The sequence below is a fragment of the Ambystoma mexicanum genome, chromosome 10 (assembly GCF_040938575.1).
Source record: "Ambystoma mexicanum isolate Mex_15411 chromosome 10, UKY_AmexF1_1, whole genome shotgun sequence".
NCBI lineage: Eukaryota > Metazoa > Chordata > Amphibia > Caudata > Ambystomatidae > Ambystoma > Ambystoma mexicanum.
The window spans coordinates 1172075778-1172101101 of NC_090932.1; the positions used below are offsets into that span (position 1 = coordinate 1172075778).

Consider the following 25324-nt stretch of genomic DNA (forward strand, 5'->3'; position numbering starts at 1 on the left):
TGCACTTCCAGACATCCCCTCCATGTAAACCTACACAACCTTACACACTCCCTCGAATGCATGCACACATACATGCATACAAACCTTGCATGCACACAACCAAAACCTTTTTTAGTTTGGGCTTTTAGATTATGAACGGCCTATACGACGAAACTATTTCATTAGAGTATAGATAGTGAGAAATGGCATATGAGATGGGGCACAAAGCTTGAAGGTGTTTGGTTATTTTCCTACCCATTGACCGCCTATGGCCATGCTAATCCCTATGGACATCCCCACCCTGTTCCTGCCCCTCTCCACCCAAACCAGCTCCTGATGGGAACTCTTTCTGCTCCCTCTAATCAAGCCTTACCACCAAACGTTGCATTGAAAGTGCCTGCCAGTGTTTTTTCAATGCAGTCTTCTGATAGTTAATGACTTAATTGGAGCTGTAAACACAATTCTGGAGTAATATAAATGTATTATCTCGGTGCGCCTTTAGCCACTCCATATATTAGCACTCTAAGTGTCCTTCATTAAAGACCTGTTAAAAACAAGCATTGGCAAAGCGAACAGTTTTGGCAACAAGTATTAGGAATTTGCCAGGCACTGCTATTAGATGCCCAGGTACTCACACCATTTTTCACTGGTTACCATCAATGCTCAGTTAATACCATTACGGCAGTGCCTGGCAAGTGCCTTTCCCATGCCTGTACAAAAGCCCAAACTGTTGGCATTACCAATGTTTGTTTTGTTAACGGTTTCCCTCCAGACCTCTCCGGCCTTACCCTATCTATGCCTCTGCAACTCACAGGCTATTTACTTAATGCTAATTATTGGAGGCGTGAGCCATCTAAAAGATGAGCCCATCAGCTAAGACTTTAACTTCAACAGTTCAATATAGGGGCTCTGTTGATATCCGCTGGGCAGTCTTTTGTCCCCTGTCTGTTCGTCTGCCACAGTCACGTTAATGACACCTTTATTATCTCAGAGAGGGATGCATTTGCTTACTTTTAAAGTTTAAAAGTGAGTAAATAAACTGCTCTACTTGTTGGAAAATTCGACAGGTTATTGCTGTCTGAGCCCGGGGTTGGGCGTCACAGCAGAGTGAAGCCTGCTGCTTCATGTCTGGCGCCGCGCCTGTTAAGCTTATCAAAGCGAAACCAACGTTCTCATTAATCATTGCACCAAATGCGAAGACTCATGAATGCCCAGTTTTTCAGACATTGAGCAGATTGAAAACTTCCTAAAACTAGAAGAACAGAAAATGTAAGTTATCCTAGGCGAGAAAGGTGACACGAAAGAAAAAACAGCAAGCAGAATACCTAGCAACATGTCACATCCTAACTCATAAGACACTTAAATGCCCTAACCGGCCTCTAGGAGGATCTGACAGGAAGCGGACGCTGCAGCCTTATTAAAATACATGGGCAAAATAGAACCAAGTCAGTCACTACCGTTCTATATAGGAACCACATTCACCAAATATAGAACAGAATATTTCATTTCAGACTTGACAGTACTTGTGCTGTCTGTTTACCCATGCCAATAATGCATTAGTGTAATAGTATTGTATTGTCCCTTGTCAGGAAGCTTGAGCGCCTGGGAGAGACGGTGACTGCTTCAGAGGCTGAGCGAGTGGTGAATGCACCAGGGCTTACATGTATTAACATGTTAATGCTCCCATATATTTGAGCTCACTCTGTTTAGAATGATGAATTATGTTGTAACAAATCATTGCCATTCTCAAGCGTCCTGGTAAAACAGGTTGCCCCTTTGATGTTCCCTAATGTTGGTGGATGCGCTCCCTCCCCAGCCCTTGTCATGGCAACCAGACAACAACCCGCCCGAGCACCACAGCAACCAGTGCAAAAAAGCTAGGCACCCGAGCTCCCGCCCACTACACACGTTGTTCCATTGGACGCTAGCCCAGCGCTTGGCTGTCCATCACTCTTCCAGCCGCTGCTCATTGGCTGTCCTCCGGGGACGCACATCGCTCCTGCAAATCTGGCCGCGCACTGACTTCCGACCCTATCCGAGTGCGTCCCCATGCTACTGAGTGCACAGGCTCATTACATTTACGACGTACGTCCGGGGTGCTCTTTGTACAAAGTTGCACAAGTTTCATTTTGAGACACATTTTTTTCCAAGTTAGAGGTACTGACGTGGTGTTTTCTGCAGAACAAAATTACAAAACCGAATTTTGTAATATGTAAGCCCACAACTCTCAGCATTAAATCCCAAGGGCGCAAGCGCGGCACGAGACCCTGAGCAGGAGACCCTGAACATCAAACATTGCACAGCAGGCAGGCACTGAGAAGCAGGCTTGAGCAACGCACACGGAGGAGAGAGCGAGCAGCAGACCCCGAGTGCCTGGCCCAGTTCCCTCGCACCAGTGTACCATGGTACTGAACAGGAAGATACCCTCGGTGTTGCCTTCTGTGCAGGAGGCAGGAGACGCAGAGCAGAGGGAAGAGGAGGAGGCCCACACCAGTTTGGGGGGCATCAATAGCAGGCCGCCCACCAGACCCCTGGCGAGCTTCAGTCGTGGCAGTATACAGGTGGGTGCCTTCTTTTTTTTACAGATAATCTTTTCATTATTACGCTTGTTGCTCATCATGCTTCCCAGCTATTTTAAGGGACCATCACCTCTAATGAGTAAGATCCAATCTTCCAAGAACCTGTTTGCCCCTATGAATATAAACCTTCATAATTTTAGTTGTGTCTGTGCTGTTATTATATTTAAAAATAACTTTACCGCCTTTAGGGCTCTTCTAGGGCCAATCATAGTGTGGTCTATGAGGAAGACATCATCAGGGTATGCAAGCCAGCGACACGGTCGACCACAATTTTTGTCAGAAAAGATTTAGCTGTTGGGCAAATCAGCCAGGCATAGATTAAACAATATGGGGGATAGAACACAACCCTGTTTTAGCCCGCAAGTTGTTGCTATTCTCGATGTAAATTTTCCTGTGCTACCCAGCCTAATACTTATTGTAATATCACTATTCAAACTTTTGATCAGACTAACTAATACGGTTGTAATGCTCCACTTGTCCAACTTGTGCCATAATAATGCTAATGATGTGTTATTTATATAGTGCCTTAAACCAAAGCTCTTTACAGAGCACATATTTAAATGCAATAACACCCAACCGAAATTGGTACTCATTTAACAACCTCGGAAGGATGAAAGGCTGATTTGACCTTGCCGGGATTCGGACCTGCGACCTGCAGATCACACTCAGATCACAGCAGCAAGTGCTCAACCCGCTGAGCTATCTTACCAGCATTCGTTCCTTCCAAAAAAGCAGCTACAAAGTCTATAAATGCTAAATATAAAGGGGCACGAGTTTAATTTAAAGCGTTTTCTTTAAAAAGCTAATGGCTGTGAGTGGTTGCGGATCCCTTTTCAAACAATGTCCAAAACCTGCTAATGAAACCTTTATTTTTTGACCAAATTGACAACTCTTTTAAAGGATAGCGGCACACACTTTAATAGCTTTATCTAGCATAGCTAGTAGTGTATTATTTTTTGGGGCAGTTCAGTCACCTTTTTTGATAAGCGATGGCTCTCTCCAGGAGGCAGCTATACTGAACCTGCCAAGTATTTGATCATACATCCTATTCAAAAATGTGGACCAAAAAGATGGATCAGCTTTCAACACAAGGTTTGCCAGGCCACCTGGACCCTGAGTCTTGGACTTTCTTTTATTTTGTTCTATGAAAAATATCTTCCTCCTGGATTACTAGGTCCAAATCATTTCCCACTCCTCTGCAATGTGTTTCGTTATTTTATATACAAAGGGCCTCATTACGACCCAGGCGGTAAGTTACCGCCTGGGCCGTGACTTTACCACCATGGCGTAAACTACGTTTACGCCATGGTGGTTGGCGGACTTACCGCCCCATTCCGAGGTCGGCGGGGCGGTAAGTCCCCAATCCCCATTTACCCTTCCCCATTCCCATTTTTGCCCCATAGGGCATAATGGGAGTGGGGAAGGCGTTAATTACGCCACCGTAAATTACGGTGGCGTAATTAACTCCATGGTCCCTTAGCGCCATGGATTTTAACACCCGCTAAAAGCAGGTGTTAAAAGCGCCATGGCGCTAAGGGACCCCGTAATTGGCGGTAAGGGGTCGGCGCAGCTAACGCTGGCGCTAACCCCTTACCGCCAGGGTCGTAATGAGGCCCAAAGGCTTAAACTATTACTTATAAACTGTTTCCATTCAGATTTGCTTATAGCATTAATTCGTGCCATAGATTTATTTCATTTGTATTAATTATATAAATGCTAATTCTTTTAGTATCATTGGCACTCAATAATTGTATTATCCTCTAACAATGAGTATTGGCAATGGAATGTTTATATTGTTTAAGCCAACTGTTACATTGGGTCCTGGTTTGTGAGAAGTTTCTAGCACGCCTCTCAGGGAAAAGATTGAACTGGCGCCTTATGTGTCTTATCTAGTGCCTATAAAGACATCTTCCTTCCACAGTCTTAGGATCATAGATGTTACAGTCACATCTTGTTTCCTCATGGAAGCATAGCCTCTGACCTGTGCAACCAAATGTCATTGGCCCTCATTACGACCCTGGCGGAAATCGAAAAACGATGGCGGAAATGCAATACCGCCATCGAATAGCGCTCGGTGCGACTATGACCCGTCACCGCAAAGTACGATGCCATTAGCGACACCGTAGTGAACGCCAACGCTAACTGCACCAAGCACGCGCGCGCGCGCCATGCCAAACCGCAAACACCACCATGGTGCAACGGTACGCCAATTCCGACCCTAGCGGACATGTACCTAACGCCATCAGGCATGGCGGAATGGACCATACCGCCATGGCGAGAAGTACGGCATCGCGAATCAACCGTAAACGGCCCCACTGAGTGCCTGTACACCGCTCCCTGCCCACAAAGTACAACTCCCCGTAGGTGCAATGAAGCCACAATGCAACCATTGAAATGTACAAGTCACCCATGCATGCCAACGAACAAAAGAAACACAACAGGGGCCAATGGGAGCTGCAGGGCACAGATGGCACGAATACACAAGCCATCCCAATGGACATGACCACAGTCCCCCACCAAGAAACGCACGCAAACACAGGCACCTGTGACCAGCAATATACCGAAAACCACATCATTCAACCAGTCCACCTGGCTGACCGGCATCTGTTACACAAAACCCAATCCCCCGCCCCTGAGCATGACAACATTCAAACTGGCATATTGGCAGCCCCCATCCCTGACCTCACTGGGCTTCGTAGGCAAACGCGCACAGCACAGTACCACGCAACTAAACCCCGAAGCTGGAACCCAATGCAGATCTCCTCACAATACATCGCCCCCCAAATAGGCATATGCCACATCACTTGCAAAGAAAAACGCTACACGGGCCAAATCAGAATAGACATTTATGCACATCAAAATCACCAAGCACATACAGCCATCAGGCCATGAAATCCAAAACACCAACCACCATTGTGGGCTGCATCCGCAAGAAACGACCAGCCACTACCTGTGTGTCGCCCTGTTCCCCCATGGTACACAGAGCCACATTCACGTACGAAAAGGCAACATGGAAGCGCACACAACCGCAGGGCCGTCCCAATGGGGAGGCACTAGTCCAGCTGAAAGGCCGAAATGTTGCTCCGAGCCACCAGTACTGCGTAAGGGCATGTGGGCCATTGGCGATCGTCCCATAAGATCGTAATGCTGCTCCACTGATTAACACGAAGCAGCAGGTGTCGGGAGTAAAATCCATCTGCAGGAGTGGCATACAGATGGCAGTGGCAAAAGGGGAGGAGATACCTGTCAACAAAAAGAAAAGAAAAAGAACAGAATGGCCATCAGAACTACATACCAACAACTCACTTCAATGATCACACGAAATCCACAGCCATATGCATGCTAGCCCACTCCAAAGGAACATCACCACCCCAAAACCACCTGCGACTCACAACCATCTATATCGAGGTGCAAACACCATCACAAACGAGTGTCTGAGGGCGCCTCGAGACAGGGAGGGCTCAACAAGGCCAGATGGACGATGGTCCCACTATGGCAGCCCTGCATCACATAGCGTAGGGGAGGCGGATAGGTCCCAAGAAGCCCTGTACATGGCAAACTCTGTACCAAATCACCTGGCCATGCATCCATCCATCATTCCCTCATCCCGGGATCAAAATGCCTGAATAATTACTCACATGACATTAGAAACATCCATTGAGTCTGTGCGTTATGCAGCCTGCTAAATCCACAGTGCCCCAGCCCGTAATTCCAGTGTTGTGAAGTAACATGTATTTGGGAACGGACGGCCTCATCGCCCACGTAGCTATTGCGCATCCCAAACTATTCATATCAATCATTGCTCCCTCGCAATGGGCCCTGTCTCAAGGACATAGAACAATAGAACGTTACATTTGCAGTCAGACCTGTGGGCATCTCCTCGCCGCTAGCTGGAAACCGAAAGCGCCGCCCTTCGAATTCCTCATTTGCAACATCACGTCGAAAAGGCATCTGTGGCCGTTTGAAATCACTAATTATCCCATCGAGTGCGGCTGTGTGTGAAAATGGCAACTGCCTTCACCCACGAATGGGACGCCCCGCCCGTCGTTGCAACTCGGTACAGTGATGCATGAGGGCCCACCGTTAACCGAGTACTACGTCCCACTGACCCCTCACAAGTCTGTTCGCGACTGCACAGATAGTACGTGAAACAATGGGACCACAGCAGAATGAACATATCAACCAATCTTACACGGCCATCGGGTACAAATACATGATTGCAATAGCAAGATGCCATTCCCCGAATTGCAGCGTTGTGCGCGGGACGTGCTCGGCCAAAGGGGAGAGCAGTTTGCACAGGTGGAATTAATCACCACAGGTGGAGGCCATGCAGCCTGAAAACACATAAATTGCACAGCCAGTCCCCTCCCACAACCACACCGAAATGCTACCGGCAGGACTCGCGATGTTGGCCCTGGGGGACCTGATAGCACTGCAAGTGCTCCGACTCCAAGAAGTAGACGAACACCAACTACAACCAGCCGCACGGAGGAGACGCAGGAGGAGGAGGAGGCCAAGGCAGGGCCAGCAAGGCCCACCAGCACAGCCACTACCACCACGCAGGCAGCCCGCAATCCCACGCCTCCGAGCACATCCGTTCAACCTCACTGATGAGCAGATCCACACCCTCTACCGTCTGGACCGGGACACCATAGCCGCCATTGTGGACATGACACAGGCTGACCTTGTCAGCATGATAGACAGCCCAACCGCCATCCCACCCCTACTGAAGGTGGTGTCTGTACTCCACTTCCTGGCCACAGGCACCTACCAGCACACAGTCGGACAGTTGCATGGCATTTCTCAGCCACTGTTCTCACGGACACTATTGCTAGTGCTCGATGCCCTCCTGAAGCACGCAGACGACTACATCTCTCTACCACGCTCGGAGCTGGAAATAACCAACACAAAAGTGGGATTCCATGCACTTGCCGGCATACCGGGTTGCATTGGTGCCATCGACTGCACCCATGTTGAATTGGTCGTCCCACATGCCATGGAGGCCCAGTACCGCAACCGAAAACAATTTCATTCCCTGAATGTACAGATGGTGTGTGACTCCAACAGGATCATTACACATTGTTGTGCCCGATTCCCTGGATCAACCCATGATTCTATGGTCTTGAGGAACTCGACAATACCACGCTACATGGAACGACACGCAGGGAACAGATCCTGGCTACTCGGTGAGTCTCATTACATGCAAGATGATGTGGGGTATGTGAATTGTCAATGACCTGCCAGGAAGGGGGGGGGGGGTGTGCGTACGTATCAATGGCATTCCACATCATACGTTTCTCGTCCACATACAGGTGATGCTGGATATCCACTGAAGAGATGGCTCCTCACACCAGTCCGGAACCCACGGGACCAGCATGAGGAGGACTACAACCATGCCCACTCACGTACCCGTGTAGTCATTGAACAGGCATTCGGCCTACTGAAGGGTCGTTTCCGCTGCCTCAGCAGGTCTGGCGGGGCACTCCTGTACCGCCATGAGAAGGTTGCAAAGATGGTGATGGCATGTGTCATGCTCCACAACATGTGCGTACGTAGAAATGTGCCCATGCCCCCTGACGCAGAACTGCAAGCACCTGAAGATGGTCATGATGAGGGTGGGGATGTGGCAGCACCTCATGGAGTCTGCGAGGCACCGGAGGGCCGTGACATTCGTCAGCATCTCATTGATGTATGCTTCTAGCACTCACGCCTGGTGGCTGATGCATGGACACGGGACTCGTGGCACTGCGTGTGTCTGGGACATGCACAATATGGACTGTACGCCTAAGATGGCCTAGTACACAAAGATCAATGTCCACACTTCTCATTGGTTGATCGTGCACTTTTTATGGCATATGTGATATCATGTTGAACACCCTATCGACCCGCCACCCAAGTGAGCCCAACACACCCCCTCCACCCTCCTACCTCCCCCCCGAACACCAGTGTCCAAAGATGCTCATTGTCAGTGGGCTGTCGCTATTGCATGCCCCCTCTGCGGGTATCAGGGGCACCCCTGCCTGTGGAGCGCAGGTTCCTTCCAGATCTACGTTGGGGGCTGCCCTGGACGGAACTTGCAACGGATGATGTGTCTGCCTGCTCACGTCCATGCATGTCCCTAAGGGTTTGCGAGAGCTCAGTGAGCACACGGCGCACTGCGGCAAGTTCGGCACATACGTCTTTGGACGTCGCATGCAGTTCCCCCCTCAGGCTCTCGGTGCTACTCTCCATTTGGACTCTCAGGCTCTCGGTGCTACTCTCCATTTGGACTCTCAGGCTCTCGGTGCTACTCTCAATTTGTGCCCTTAGCGTCTCTGTACCTCTCTCCATTTCTGCCCTAAGTGTCTCTGTTGATGTTTCTATGTCTGCCTTGGTGCCCCCACATTCATCGGCATGGCCCTTGAGGAGTGTGGCCATTTGCTGCTGTTGGACGATTAACTTGTCGAGGGACTGTTGCCTCTGCTGGGCCATGGCCATTTGCGGTGGTGTCACAGAGGGGCTGTTGTCCTCATGTTGCCTTGCCACAGGGCTTGTGGGGGATGGCCAGTCGTCGTCTTGTGGGTGCCCCTGCGTGGTATCCTCATGTTGTACGGGAGGGGACAGACAGGGGGATTGGGACAGGTCATGGATGGATCTGACCTCGACATCCCCGTCTTCTGTGTCGGAGCATGCTGCCATCAATGGGGTGTCACCTATGGTGCTGCTGCCACCAGAGGCAGTGCCTTCTGTGGCATCCGTTGGGGGGACCTGTGGTGGTGGTGTTGTGGGCATGCTGGCTGCTGGGGTGCCTGTTGATGTTCCCTCCTCTGTGCTGCCACCTGATTTGTGCTGCTGCCGTGTCTTGATGCGTGCAGCTGAGGTGGAGGGTCTCTGGCCGTTGGTCTTGGCCCTCTTTGCAGGTGTGCTGGTAGGGGTGTCCTGTAGCTCGTCGTTTGGATCGGACCCTGTGGTGGAGTAAAGGAGGGCGAGGGTTATTGATGGGTCAGTGGGAATTGGAATGGCATTGTATCACATGCATTGGGGTGGTGCCTGAGGGTGATTTGGGTCGGGGTCTTGGGGGTGGTTTCATTTGTGTGTGGAGTGAGGGTGCAGTTGTTTGGCAGCCTGCAGTTAGGGTGTGCCTGCTGCACGTGTAGTGCGTGTTTTAGGGGTTTTTAATTAATTATGTATTTATTGTGGGTTTTAACGTGCGCTATCAGGCCGATGTGTGTGGACGTTCTCCTGGACATGTGTTTCTGTTGCACTATGTGGACACATGGTACTTCACATGGATGGACTTTGTGGATTTGGCATTGTTTTATCTGGGCCACCTACCTGAATCTTCGGATGTCTGCACTCCTTTCTCCATCCCTCCGACTCCCTCTATGCTCTCCATTCCGATGGTGGAGGCACAGATTTCTTCCCAGGGGGTCAACTTGATGGGTGATTCAGGACCTCCCCCGGTGGCTGTGGCAATGTTGCGGTTGGCAGAGAGTATGCTGCGGACGCGTATCCGCAGGTCGTCCCATCGCTTGCGGCATTGCTGTGGGGTGCGGGGTGCGGTCCCCACCGCACTTACCCGCTGTGCCACCAGAGCCCATATGGCCTTCTTGTTTGCAAGTGCCGTCCTGGTCATTTGCGTGGAGAAGACGACGGCAGCATTCTCCTGGAGGGTCTCTGTTAGCACGGTGAGTTCCTCACAGGAGAAGTGGACCTGCCGCTTGCGGTCGCACGCTTTCTTCGCTGCTTTTCCCATTATTCTTGGTTTCGCTAGGGTGGTTGGCGGGTTGGGGTGTGTTTCGGGGTAGTGATTTTAGTGGTTGTGTGGTTTTAGTGTATTTATAGGTGTACGCCGGGATGTTTCCCGTTCCGGGCCCATGTTTTAGCTTCCGTTTCCGTATATTTCCGGCCACCGTACTTTCCGGTAGGCGCACACTGCGGTGACCGCTAAGAGGGGTGGCGGTATTGCACCTAGGGCGCCGTACGGCGGCGGTGTGGGCCGTTTCGGGGTCATTTCCGCCATCGCGGACTTTGCACTTCCGCCATGCCGTGGTGCTCGTGCCCGATGGGTCGGAATGGGCCGCACTTTGCTCCTTCGTGCAATGGCGGAAACGCTATTTACGCTGTGGCGCTCCGGTCAGTCGCTTTCCGCCAGGGTCGTAATGAGGGCCATTGTAAGTTGTTTAACCCATTTCACCATTTTATTAGAGGAGTTAGCACGCTCTAAGTGTTGGTTTCAGTTTCCCAGTCTTTTCATATATTTAGTGATAACATTTATATTATGCTGTGACCAATTTATTCTGCTCCCCTTCTTATTGACAGGGATCCTAAATGCAATGTCAGTTTTAAAGTACAATGGTCGCTCCTGGTGTAGTACTCTATTAACTAACTATAAACTTTGTTATACATTTTGTGTGTATGAAGAAGTAGTCTATGGTGGCTTGTTTACGTTCCATGCGTCTAGTATAGTTTCCTAGAGAGTCACACTTAGCTCTGGCATTTAACATGCTGAATTTTAATTCCATCATGAAACTAAGCCACTGCTTTCCCTGGGTGTTTCCTCTTTCTTGTTACAATATAGCCAAAGAAATAGAAGTATCTAATTAAGTGGTAAGCGTAGCACTATCCTGCCACTAAAATGGGCATTAAAGTCACCACCACTGTTCACTAATTCATCCATATCCATTATACTTCCTTCTGGCAATACATTTCTCAAACTAGTCATAATCGTTTCTGTTTATTTACTGCCTCAGGGTCATAGACCTTTATAATGTGCATATTTACAGTTTAAAAAAAATGTTATTCCGCCAATTTGTATATTTATATTATTGGGATAAGTGCCTGTTTTCTTTGTTAAGATTCTGGTACTACTGCCCATCAAAGTGCTGCCTGTAGGGGGACCTCGGGGCCCTTTACCTCAGGGGTCATTAACAAGGAACCTCCATCTGTTCTTATTGGAGTAGAAAGCCAGCTGTATTGTATTAGAAAAATATCACTTTCACATATCTCATTTCATTCATGCGTGTCTTCAATCTTTGGCCCTTTGAGTTCCATGAGAACATCTGAATAGAACCAATATCATTTTTAAAACTTGTTTGCAAGGTCTCGAGCAAACAAAGCCAGTTCTTCCAAGATCCATTTAGATCCGTTACCACATTTATTTTATTTCTACAGGATATCGTGCAAGTCCCATTTTTGCTAGTTATTGTGATTGGGACATAGGCCCTAGAGGAAATGGACTCCTCCAGATATGACTTATAATCGGGGCTTAACTTATGTTCCATTCTCATAAAAGTATTCTGATATTGAAAAATCAAACCGACTATATTCTTAGAATTGCAGTGAACTGGTGTTATGTTCTTATTGCCATTCTCAATAAATTCAATTCTATCAGTGTCCACTATTGGAAGGATTCTGAGCTGTGAAATTGTGGCAAATATCTGTAGTATTTGCGTTCTTTTAATGGGATAGTCATGTTCCTTGGTAAACAAGTCTTGATTAAAAAAAGAAGAGGTATGGAAAGATTCTTGGAGCACTTCCTCCAAACTTTTATTTGACCCCTTTTCAGGTGAGGGTACTTTGATCCCAGCATCGCCCTTCCTTGTTAAAAGGAGGGAACATCCTTCTTCTCAATGAACACTCTTTGTGTGTGAGTGACTGTCGGTGCCGAGACATGTGTGCGGTGAACCTGATCTGAAAGGCAAACGAACATTTGTACCTGCGCTGGCTGTGGGAGAATAGCGCTGGGAGTTTCCTTAACTCGCGTTTCACTGACACCAACTTCCTGGAGGGGGAGGAGCATTGTGACGCTCACGTGACTGCTCACGTGACACTGCATGCCATTGAAATCAGGGCGAGCGTACCCTTGCAGCGTTAAGCCCGTTAGGAGTGAAGTCCACCTGCTGTTGTGCGGCTGTTAGGCGCCGGGGCGCCTTAAGCGACGAGATCAGCCTGCACCAATTCGCAGCAACCGAAGCAACTAAGGTAAGACCTAATCAATGGCCGATAACAGGCCACAGACTCGGCTAAAATCTAAACAAGCCCAGACCTTTTTGCTCTCTCAGTCCTATCATACGGACGATATTTCAGTGCACATAGACTGTGAAAGCGAAAGCCTAATTAAAAATGTTAATGAAACTGATCTTGCTTTGGAAAATGAACTAGAAAAAGACACAAAGTCAAAAAATGAATTATCTGAACTAGTTGAATCTTGTGGGTCTGAGTCATCCAATAATCCAATGAATCCCAATATGAGACATATATACCGAGAGGCTTTAGTTGTAGTCTCAACAATTGACACACAGGAAGAGGCGGTTCCTCCATCAGTATTATTACCAGTCTCTGAACTAGCATCAACACCTGTAGCAGTTCTAGAAACAATGCAAGGTAATTTGGGACAGACACAACAAAATGCCCAATTACCCGTGGCCAAAGGCCTACTAACTGAGGAGTTTTTGATACCAATAGCTGAACTAAGTCCTACCGAGAAACTGGTACCGGAGCAGCGTTCTCCATCCCAGGCACAATTGACGACATTAGTGGTTCTTGTGCATAATCAGGGCGGGGGAAACCAAACTACTGGAAAAATTGAATGTAATAGCAGCAATGGCAGCAACAAGGACACCAAGGAAAATGATCGCCGAAACAAACTACAACCTATATCATTATCCACAGAACGGTTGAGATCAGAAGAACGAGTACTTGAAAAAGAAGATAATGGCATGGAAATATCTAACCGAACCATTAAGGACCCCAGTTCACAAGCAACTGATCCACTAGTAGTGTATATTAACGCAGAATCATTCCAATCACCATTTGATGTAACAGATTTGGAGCTGCTTGCGGTTGAAGTCCCAAGTACCTCCATGGACACAAAGTTATTACAGTTCACTTTTCTTCGAGATCTCGCTAAACCATCGATACAAGAAAAGGAGTGCACTTTACAACAAGAAATAACAAATAGCAATAAGGAAGAAAGATGCTCAAATGTCAAAGCCAACAAAGGCAGGCGAATAGAGAAAAGTGAAACATGCACACAAACTACCTTAGATCGAAGACAAAATGAAGTTGCCTGTGAACAAGCAGGTGAATTTTTCTTTACAGAAGAAACAGGTACGGAAAAAAAAGGTATAGATTATGCTGGGAGAGAGGCACGCCTGACGATGAGGCTCCCGGCTGACTTTGAGCAAATGAAAGCAAGACTGGCTGATAGCTTCATAAAAGGCAAAGCAGGCGATATCACCTCTCCAAGCCGAACGTCTAATAACACGAGCACTACACTGAAGAACCCTTTTTTATCTGAAAGAACCGGTGATTCAATACAAAAACTGATAACTAGTTCGCCAGCGGAGGTTTTAAAGGCTGGTCGGATAAATAATAACGGACACAAACAGGCCATGCATTTGACTAGTGAAAATTATATAAAGTCAACTACAAATCATCAGGATTCTGAGACCCAAAAAAAACCTGGGAAGAGAATTTCGAAAGGCCCTCTGACAATGAACACAGAAATGAGAGATCATGACCAGCCCTTCCCACAAAGGTTTTTAAGTCCTAATCAACAGGAAAGGGGCATCCTGAGAGATAGGTGTAATGAAAGAACAAAAAGCCCTGATGAAAAAGACCTGGAACAAAAAGCCAACCTGTCGACAGCGGCAGCCATTCAGATTCATAACAATGTCTTAGCTGCCACTTCATTGGCTCTAATACCATTCATAAAACTATATGAGAGTTTACACGAAGCAATTCAGAATAATGAAGGAATATTGGGCAACCTTAATGAAAAAATAACTAAAATGGAATCCCGCCTGTCAGAACAGCAATCACGAAAAAAAGAAGAAAAACGCCAGTTAGGTGAACAACCAAATAAGCAACTGGAGCTGCTTCTGAAAGACAGTGAAGAAAAAAATAGTCGAATGGAGGAAATGGCCAGTCTTCTGAAACAAATGGCCTCACAGATATCTTTATGTACAACTTCACCTGTGAAGGGACTGCAAAGTGGAATACCTGCACTCACACAAGGTCTCTTAGAATCAAACAAGATGGACAAGTCAGATGGGAAAATTGTGCTTGACATTGTAACCAACGTCAATAACTTGCTAGACTAGAAAGAAATGATGAAATAACGAATGCCATGTCAGAGAGTAACAACTTGCTTGCAGGAAATGTGAGGGATAAAAGCAGTCCAATAACAGACGTGGTAGATAACATAGAGAAACATAACGAACTAAAAGACAAATTAGCAAGGCTTGAACCTGTTAATGGCATAAGTAAGAAAACACCCTCCTGCTCTTTAGCAATTGAAATAGAGGCGATGACCACTAACGAGAAAACTACAGAAATTCAGTCTTCCTCCATAGCGAAAGCATCGTATGGGATATTCAGTGGTCAAGAAAAAAACCTCTTTTCCAACACCAATAAAGAAAAACCACAGGTTGCTGCCAACAGACAAGGAAAAAAAAGACTGGAGAAAAGGAAGAATATTCAGGTTCCACCAAATCGAACGAGTAAAACAAGGACATTTATAAGAAATTTGACAACTCCAGTAAAACCTAAGTTATTTGAGAGAGAAAAACCTGTAGGAACAAAGAAAAATGATACAGAAAGGAAAGTTGGAAAAGAAGTGAGAAAAGGTGAAAATGGAGAGAGAAACCCCAAAAAAAGGATGAGAATGGATTCAGATATTAGCACAACCTCCTCAGTTGAACAACTTGAGGAACTATGCGATCTCTCAACTTATCCTGATGAGAATGATGATGATTGCACAATAATGTCGGAGGATGAGCGGCCAGACAAGAATTCACATAGCCCAGGTACTTCAGCACAGACCCTAGGCAAGAAACAGCTAACAATGGAACTAGACAAAAAAAAGAATGTAAAAGCTGTACAGTCAAGATCAGTAATTGATCAAGTTGAATCGGACAAAAGAATAAAAACTGCAAGTGAAGACCATAGAGACAAAACAAGGCCGGCCTTAAATCCAACCCAACCAAAAGTAAAAATTCAATAATACACCAAAATAGCGGATAAAGAACATCGAGCCAAGCAAAACATGCAAACTAGGAAGATAAGGGTTGAAAACGTCTTGAATGACGATCCTTATGTCAACCTGAATCGTGGCAATATAATGCGACTGCTACATGCGGTACCAGTGTTACGTACCATTCGATCTGATGACATTCGAATTGTTGAATATGCTTCAGAAGATCGTGTTGACTGTGTGTTATTACATATCATCTCACAAGCAGTCTGCAAGATCCTGATGGCTGCTAAAGATGAGCTATTGTGTTTAGGGTTTGAGATTTCAGAACAGGAGACGATTGAAAATCAGATCGCAGAAGAGGGAATACATAACAACAGCAAAGTCATAACCCAGGAACAACGACAACAAGAACTTAGGAGCCATCTGAAAATGGTCTCCCAACCACAAGCTCGAAATAGAAACTCATTGTTTGAGACAAAGAAACACTAGCTAGGGAAATATATCCAAGATGAAACAGTATCTGTGATTTCCTGGAATACCAGAGGATTTAGTCATCTGTACAATGAATTCCCAGTAGACCTGACAGATAATTTTGCGATTTGTATGCAGGAAACCTGGATGCGTTCACCTCCAGTAAAAGATGGCTATAAAACAATGTTAAACCCAGCAGTGAAAAATACAAGAGGAAGACCGTATTCCGGGTTAATAACTATGGTGAAGTCAGGAACGAACTGGGAAGTAATTGAAGAATACAACCCTCACAGTTATGTACAAGGGACTTTACTGAAACAAATGAATGGACCTGAAAATAAAGAACAAACGATACTCTTGTTAAACGTTTATTGGAATCCAGCAAAAATTGCAGTTAAATCATTTGTTGCCGCAGTAACTTCGTTGATAGATAAAAACCAGAGAATTTGCCCAGATTTATCAATCATAGTGTGCGGTGACCTGAACATTTCATGGTTCGATAAGAATAAGGAACTGATTGTGGCTAATGCTACCAATGGATGTCTTGAAAGTTCTAGACAAACAAAATGGACTGACAAAATGGAAGCACGTGATTGCATGATGGTGAATGGAAATGTGAATGGCGATAGTCCTCCAAACTACACATGGCATAATTTGGGATATAATAAGACTCTTGATTATATTTGGACGTCGCGAAACGTGTTCATAAACATCAATAAGCTGTGCATCTTACCAACTACAAACAGTGACCATCATGCACTGGTAATGACATGGCCATTACACTGCAAACGCGAGGTCAAAATTAAAGGCCAAGCACTAGAGGTAAATGTTGGTCGAAACAGACTGCGAATAAATGAAAAACAAATTTGTATATTGACCACGGCAATAGAGGAGCGAAACAGAGAAATCTACGATCCGACAGACTACGTGGCACTGCTTCCATCTTTAACGGTGGGGTTTGCCCATAAACAGAACATTGACACAGTACACAAACACAATTGGAGTATGACTCTAAGTAAACAAAAGAAGCAGCTAAAAAAAGATCTAGCTAAACTAAAATCACGTCTTTGCGTACAAAAGCATAGCCTGATAAAACGGAGGAAACAAAAATATCGTAATTGGCTCAAGAGTTTCTCTTATCAGAGAGAACAAGAGCGTGGAGAAGAGATGCTGGGTCTAATGAAACTAAATAACACAAGAGAAATATGGAATATTTTAAATAGAGGCTCCATTAATCAAGCTGCTTTTCTGGCAAATGGAGTAGCTGAAAGTGACTGGCTGCAACACTTTAACAAAGTGTTCTCTGGGGTTGAGATGACATCGAAGACAGGAAAACAACAATGTCATACTAACTGGGATACTAAGGAGGACAGTGAAGACATTTGCACCGCCATTGCGAAGCTGAAGAATTCAAGAGCGGCCGGCCCAGATGGCATCACTAATGTGATGCTGAAAAAACATAAACATGCGTGGTCTATATTTATCGAACCGTTGTTTTGGATAATAGCAGAAAGTCGAAAAGTGCCAACATCTTGGACAACGGCAATAATAGTACCAATCTATAAGAAGGGCAATCGGGACGATCCTGCCAACTATCGACCGATTGCCCTTCTGGATACAATCGGCAAGGTATTCACAACATTTTTGCAAAAAAAACTATCAGCCTGGGCGCTAACAACGGCAAAATTGGATAAAAGACAAACAGGATTCACCAAGGGAGTTGGTACAGACATCAATCTAGCCCTGGTGAACCTATTGAAGTTAGAAGCCTTACAGAAGAAGGACAATTTATTTGTAGCCTTTATTGACATGCAACAGGCTTTTGATACTATAAACCGAGGAAAACTATGGCTGAAATTGGAAAAACTGAAATGTCCTGAGACCTTGCTGCAACCAATAAAAGCACTGCATGAAAAAACATCAATTAGAATTAGACTAAATGAAAGAGGTGTCTTGTCAAAAGAAATCCTTACCAGTAAAGGGGTTAAGCAAGGATGTCCATTGGCTGCCACTCTGTTTAAGCTATACATAGCCGACATTCAACTTGATTTAGCAACTGTGAAATGCTTTCCACCGAAAGTCAATGGGCAACAAATAAGCTATGCAATGTATGCTGATGACTTGCTATTGTTTGATCGGACCCAGATAGGTCTACAGCGGCTACTGTTGAAAGTAGAAAGTTATATGGCAGAAAATTATCTATTAATAAATGTGAAAAAAACAAAAATTATGAAATTTGGACATGCAACAGGTTCAAAAAACAAAAACTTCAAGTGGGAAGTATATGAAGAACACCTTGAAGAAGTCACAGAAATTCGCTATCTGGGAATAACAGTGAATACCTCAATATGTGAACGGAGTTGGGTAGAAGACATTTATCGCCGAACTCAAGGTCTCTCTTTACAAGGTGCAAGAATTCAGACGCTTTATGGAAAATTCTCTTTAATACCAATACGAACATTTTATGTGCAGAAAGTAATTCCAGCAATTACATTCGGGACAGAATCAGGATGGAACATCGACCAAAAGATATGGCCACAATTGGAAGGCCTCTTCTGGAGGGGAGCCCTGAGACTACCCAAATATCTATCAATGACAATACTAGGTCATGAATTAGCTCTGGAAAGCTTACACGGAACAGTGATATGGAAATCCATGTCATTATTTAGAAAGATGGTGATCTCAAATCCTGAACCGGCATTCCAAATACTGGCACCAAGCAGTGATCAACCGCATAAAGGCTTACTCCTGGAATGGTCGGAAAAAGTGAAAGCCATCATGCGAATTGCCGAGATTACGTTAGAAATGTTGGTAGACCGCCCTCAAATTGCACGAAAAAAGCTGAAAGAGTGGCTTTGGATTGAAAATCTTGATAACTATGGAAACATGCCCACAGCTCTGGATCTGGGATTAACGACGAATAAAGTCGACAACATGCCAAAATACCTTCAACAATTTCCTTCACGGCATCACAGAGACAGTTTTCTTCGTCTTCGAACAAACATATACAAATCAAAACATATGATGGCAATGCGTCACTTGGACAACGTATCAGAAAATAGCTGCAGACATTGTACATTGTATCCAGAGACAACAAAACATTTAGTAACTGAATGTGTGGCATTAATGGAGGCAAGAAGGGTACATTTGAGTAAATTTCAACCTGAAACAGACACAATGGCTGAGTTTTGGTCTTGCATTTTGGGTGGAATCTCGGTTCACTTAACTTGTTCGGTAATTCATTTCCTAGACAAAGTCACAAAATGAAGAATAAGGAATTAGGAAAGATGGTTCAAAGATAGCAGTAAGAAATGTGAATGAAAGTAATGAAACAAAAATAATTGTAATAAAAGTTTGAAATAAACTAGATGTTACAAAAAAAAAATGAACACTCTTCATGAAGGAATTTTTGAAGGAACAATCTGTCATGCTTTTGTTATCATTACCCATATCGTGAGGAGCCAAAGGGGATATTTTGGTCACATTACTCTCAACAATGGAATTGTCTTCTTTTCCAAACTCCCCTTTGCTGTCTTCCTTGTTTGACAGTTCCTTAACCAAGTCCACACCTTAAGTTCACCTTGCATTCAGAGTCTTGTAGGGGAGGAAGGGTCTCCCAGGCCCCCCTTCATTCCTAACAACGCACATGATATGCTCATTCCGCGGCTGACAGCACCCCTCTGGCCAAGGTGTGAGGTCACCATTGAATGACCCATAACTGTGCATGGCCTGTGAGCCGCGAGACTCCATTTTGTGTTAACTACCAACTCCATTTTCTATTAGGCTGCATGTAAACGCTGAATGCAGGCCTGCACCTCTCCTCTTCATTCTCCACGCACAGCCAATATGCCAACCCCCCACTTCCTCCCCTCTGCCGTCTCCGCGGCTGCCTTGTTCTCACGGAAGCTTGGGCGCAAAAAAAGTAACAAGCTAAAAGCTGTATCTCTCGTCTTCCTTTTACATCACTGCCCTGTGTGTGACCGGGCAGGAGCCTGGTCCTGGAAAAAAACATCTGTCTCCAATAACCTGCCTCTGCACCAGCAGACCCCTTCTAAAGAAATATAGACGACGAGCCCCCCTAACTCCACACCTCTTTGATGTAACAGTTGCAAGCCCCTCGCCCCTGTGCCACCCTAGCTCACGCCCTGTCACTAATCCCCTGTGGCTATTTATTCTTCTTATACTAACAAAAAGTAAGACACCCGCATCAAGATGTAATGGGATGTTTGATTAATGTGTTTATTGAGATACTATGTTAGATAAGACACCTAGGCCAATGTACCCTTACTCTTGATGGATATATACAATGTGCATTGAAGTTTATGTGTAGTGCTAAAAATGTGTGTGGCCACAAGGGCCAAAAGTTAGATAGCATGAATTACAGCAACCTGGACATCGCCTGACCCTGCATCCCTCCCAGATGAGCCCAGCTGACCCGCATGCTCCACGAAGTTACAAGTCCAGAGCCGACCAATCAGGGAGCAGCAACCCTACAGATACGATACTGTCCAGTCCTCTTTGCACAATAATAATGACTTATTGTATCCCCTATAGTACACATCATAGATGATGTGTTTTTGTAATATAATGTGTTTCTTCTGTTGTTTTGGCAGAGCGCTCTCGGAGTAGCAGAGTCTTCTGCGTGCCCCATTTTAACTTTATTTAAAGACTTATCTTTTACCTCACTTGCACTTGGTCCTGGTCTCATTCCCTACTACAGTGTGTCCATTAGTGTCTCTTATTTGGTTATTTCACTGTAATTGTGGGGAATGCCAGCTTTCATTTGGTGACCCCGATGTGATAGTGTTCTTTCGTTCCTTTTGGTACGAGACGTCTCCCGGCCACAGCGGCGAGATCCAGGGCACACCCCTGTCAAGGCTGCCCACCTACGCAACGGGTACCCTTAGAAGTGCGCACATTAGGACAGAAGGTTTCACGGGTCCCGGCTTTCCAAATACCCATCCGTACCGCCGGAGCCAGGCGTGGCCGCTGAGTGAGGGGCGGCACCTTGGCAGACCGGGTCCTGAGGCTCTCGGATCAATACAGACACGTGAGTTTCAAGTGCGAGAGATCCTAAAAGAAGGTGGGAGAAAAACGGGAAGGGAGTCAGAGGTCTGTTAAAAATCTATGGTCGGGGTACAAGCGGGGAACTTTTCTTTACTGCCCCTTTCTTTCGATAATGGCCATTAGGATTTGCTAAGAGGTTAAAAGGTGACCAGAGGTACGGGAACCTAGCTCCGCGAATGGGTAGAAGGCAGCGCAGCGTAGTACTATCTCGACTAGTACAGGGATTAAACGCTGACAAAGTGAACAAAGTAGGAGTCTTGTGTAAGGAGAAGACTCGGAGTAGTTTTTAGAAATGCTTTTTATTTTTTCTTCTTCCTTTCTTGTCTCTTAGAGGGTGGTCCAGAGGGGGCCAGGACAGGGGCGAGATTCTGGGTGTAATAAGGGTAGGGGGGAATAGGGGACAGCAGGCAGGCAGCGTCCATGGTTTAATATTTTTGCATAACGCTTTGCTCAATGTTGCATGATCTATGTTGTGTCTGTCTAATTGAATGTCATATTTAATGTGGCCAATGTCCTGTTTAATTTTGGTTTGACAATGACAAAGTGTGGTAATTGAAAATCTAAGAAAAAGTATTTTGTGAACAGCATTGCTATACTTTTGTTGAAAAAAGGCTATTGCTCTTAAGAAATTGGTTGAAATTGGTGTTAGATTGTCCATACTTGCACGCACATACCATGGGTCACAATTAAGGTGCGATGGGGGCAGAGATACCACTTATGCATATATGTCAAAGTTTACCAGGGTACAGCGAAAAAATTAAAAAAATACCACGAACAGTGGCATACAGAAATGAAAGGTGAGGATATGCCCCAGGTATGGGCTGAAGGTGGGTCATTTGATAAATCGGCACTAGACATGGTAGCAACATACTTGACTCTTAAGTATTAAGGTAAGCAGCTCCAAAACAGAAGAAAAGTGTTGGATTTGTGGAGGTTATTTGAAGAAACACCCATAAGCAAGAATAAGGGCCGAGGCACTTCTCCCCCGGCAACGAATAACAGTGAGGGGGGGGAGAGAGAAAGTAAAAAATAACAGAGCCTACAAGAATATACCCAATGCTAACGAAACCTGCAGAAGGATATAGTGACCCTGTGTACGTGTCAAAGCCAAGCACACCCCCGTGTCACCAGCAACAGCCCCAGCCCCACGATTAACAATGACACAAACAGAACTAACACGGCTCAGAGGGCTATTTGAACAAAGCACTCCCTTACAGAGGGGCGAGCGGACCCCATCGCCCCAGACGCCTGGTACCGCGGTAAACATAGTGGGTGATGACTGGAAGAAGGGGGAGATTCTATTTCGAATAAATGACGCCCCCGCCAGAATAATACAAGTTGATCAGGGAGAGGTGCAGGTGAGTACCAGGCAAGAGAGTGTGTCATCTAAGAGGGAGGAGGAATACTGGAGTGATATAGATGAAGATGAGGAGAGGAATGGAGCAGGTGAGGAGACAGGTGGGGCGTCATAGGATCATCACCCAGAGAGAAAGGGGAAGAGGAAGGGTGGCACCAAGGGAGATTAAGAAATAGGATGGGAAAGGTGGCGGTAGCAGGGAAAAAAGAAGTAAAGGTGAGTATGGGAAAAGGGAAGGGCAAGTTACAGATGCCATTGACACACAAAGGAGCGGGGAGGCCGCATTATGTCCCGTGGGCACAAATGGACAAAGCAAACCTGCTGAAAACGTTACCTCCACTTTCAGGGGGAGAAAGTAAGTGTATATATACCGCCGGGGTCCCCTTAGTAATCACTGATGTTAAAAGTTTGTTGGTCTCTGCAGTGGGCGATCAGGCCAACAGGGTGTGGGCGAAGGCGGGGTTTCCCGGGTTAACATTGGATTGTGACCGCCATGGTGGAGCATCATTCAACACCGTGAGGGCCCGGGTATGGGACGCACTGAGGAACACATTCCCAGACGCTCCCGATTTGCAGGCAGTAATGCAGTGCACCATGGGGTTGGACGAAGAGGCTTGGGATCAATCCACCTCCCTTTTTTACTTCATAATTAAGAGGGGCCTCTCAAAGGAAGTACAGAAGGCACTCAATAAAATTGCTGGGATGGACGCCAAAGGCTGACCAGAAATACAGAGCATCTTAGTGCATCACTGTAGGAGGATCAAAGAGAGGGAAAAGGAGATAGTGATGAAAAGGTTGGCAGATGAAGCAAAATGAGTACAAATGAAATTGGTGATGGTCACAGCAGTAGCTGCCACCCTCCTCGCAGAACGGCAAGGAGATGGGGAGGAGGGGCCAATAGCAATACAGGCAAGAATGGCAGCAAATTGGGCAGCAGAAGGACAGGAACAATGGGCCGGCGACGAGCAGTATGGAGGGCCACAATGGCAAGGTAGGCCTGGAAGAGGAGGAAGAGGTGGGTACAGAGGGTCAGGTCAAGAGTGGGGTATGGAGGTCAGGGGCCCAGAGGAGGAGGGCAAGGAGTGTGTTGGAACTGTGGAAGATGTGGCCATATTTCAAGAGAGTGTCGTAGCCGTCCCATGGCACCTTACCAAAATGAACAACAGTATGGCCACCCCCACCCAGGTAGCCCCTATGGCTTGCCTTTGGGTGGATATAGACGCGGAGAACAAGCAGATCCCTACTATGCATATGAACACAGAGCACCCCCGCAGGGCACACAGCAATACCCACCATCACAGCACAGAGTCACATGCCACCTACACGCGGCAACCCATTTGCCACCACACCAAATGGCGCAGCAGCACCATTCCGAGGGACAGTGGTGGTGGCAGACAATATTTTTAACAATCACAAAACAATGAGACACCCAGCATAGGACAGTCCACAGAGAGCACTTGCGTGTCTAGTACTATCAATGACCCTCCGCACAGACGAGGAACCACTGGTGGGGGCGGAGATAGGAAACAAATAGTTCATCTTTATGGTGGACCCGAAAGCTGAAAAATCGTGTCTAAAAGAGGGCTGGTTCTGCTTTCGAATCGAAGAATGGAGACGCAGGGATTTTCTGCAGCAGTGGTCGAGGTTCCATACACTGAAGATTGTTACATCCAAATCTTCAGTGTATGGAACCTCGACCACCGCAGGCACCCCTGTTGTATTATGAATATTCGCCCATAAAGTTGCTGGGGAGGGACCTCCTCAGCAAGCTTAATACGACAAACTCATTTACAGAAAGAGGAATAGTGTGTTCAACACCAGGGATATGTGCCATGAGAGCCATGTTGCTTAGACACACACACGCGCCAATGAACTAACAGTCTGTGGGATACCCATTGACCCAGACATGTTTGTGCAAGGGATACAGGTGTTGGCGAGAGTAGTGCCAGAGATAATGCACCAAGAGTGGCGGGTACCATCGGAATTTGTATTTCGCCCCACGGCAACCCCAGAGATGGTGCCCGGTCGATAGTGTCCATAGATCTACATGGTGTGCAAGTATCCGCGCGACGAATCGCAGTAATAGGAATGGATATCTATGGGTGTGAATGGCGAACAGTGATGTGCATAGATCCCAATATTGCACTGTGTGAAATTTCAGATGAGGAACTGTTCACTGACAATGACACTGATGGAGAAATAATAATGGAGATTTCCATCCCAAGACAAGTGACAAACCCCCTGATGGCCATTGTCAGTGCACCACCAGCATTTTTCAACAAAGACATGCAACAGGTACCATCCATACTGTGTATTTTTTAATTATCTTTTCGGCTTTTCGATTTATGTGATTGAATACTAGTGAGAGGTTAACCTCCTGATTCATTAATTTCCAAATTATGAGTGGCTGCACCGTCCACTCGAAACTGTTTAACCTTAGATTTCTTATTTTATTTTATTTTACATTTGTATAGCGCACAAACAGCCCTTGGGCATCGAGGCGCTGTTACTTGCAGGGAACTTAGTTACAGGGAGTACAGGTACAGGTAGGTAATGCATTTACATGTTATACAATAATACAGTAGGGTATAGTTTATAAAACATTTTGTAGGTTACCATAAGATGCATTCCGCAATTACAGGTGATGAGTGAGGTGCCCATCAGGTGAAAAGTGCTGTTTTCATGGCTTTGCGGAAAGAAGAGTAGGAGGTAGGACATTCTGTTCTAGCTCTTTTTACCAGGGGCACGCTCAGCATGTTGGTGTAAGGTGTCCTGGTTGGCCTTGTGGAGGTGGAGGGGTGGATTCTTTGCGATAGGTAATTAGGTGCGGAAAGGTGGATGCACTTATGGGTCAGTGTCAGCGCTTTGAAAATTATTCTTTTTTTAATTGGGAGCCAGTGGGCTGATTTT

At 46.1% G+C, this 25324-nt stretch overlaps 1 protein-coding gene across 2 annotated transcripts in view; it reads left to right on the forward strand.

Moving 5' to 3' along the window:
• The first annotated feature begins 2033 nt into the window (after positions 1 to 2033).
• The window catches only part of LRRC74B (leucine rich repeat containing 74B), a 494937-nt gene continuing 471646 nt past the window's right edge, over positions 2034 to 25324 (forward strand). Inside the window, exon 1 of one of the 2 annotated variants that reach the window (XM_069619119.1) lies at positions 2034 to 2540. In XM_069619119.1, the coding sequence (XP_069475220.1) occupies positions 2382 to 2540 (159 nt within the window). In that variant the 5' untranslated portion in view covers positions 2034 to 2381. The remainder of the gene's footprint in view (positions 2541 to 25324) is intronic. The other variant, XM_069619118.1, reaches the window with a different exon arrangement.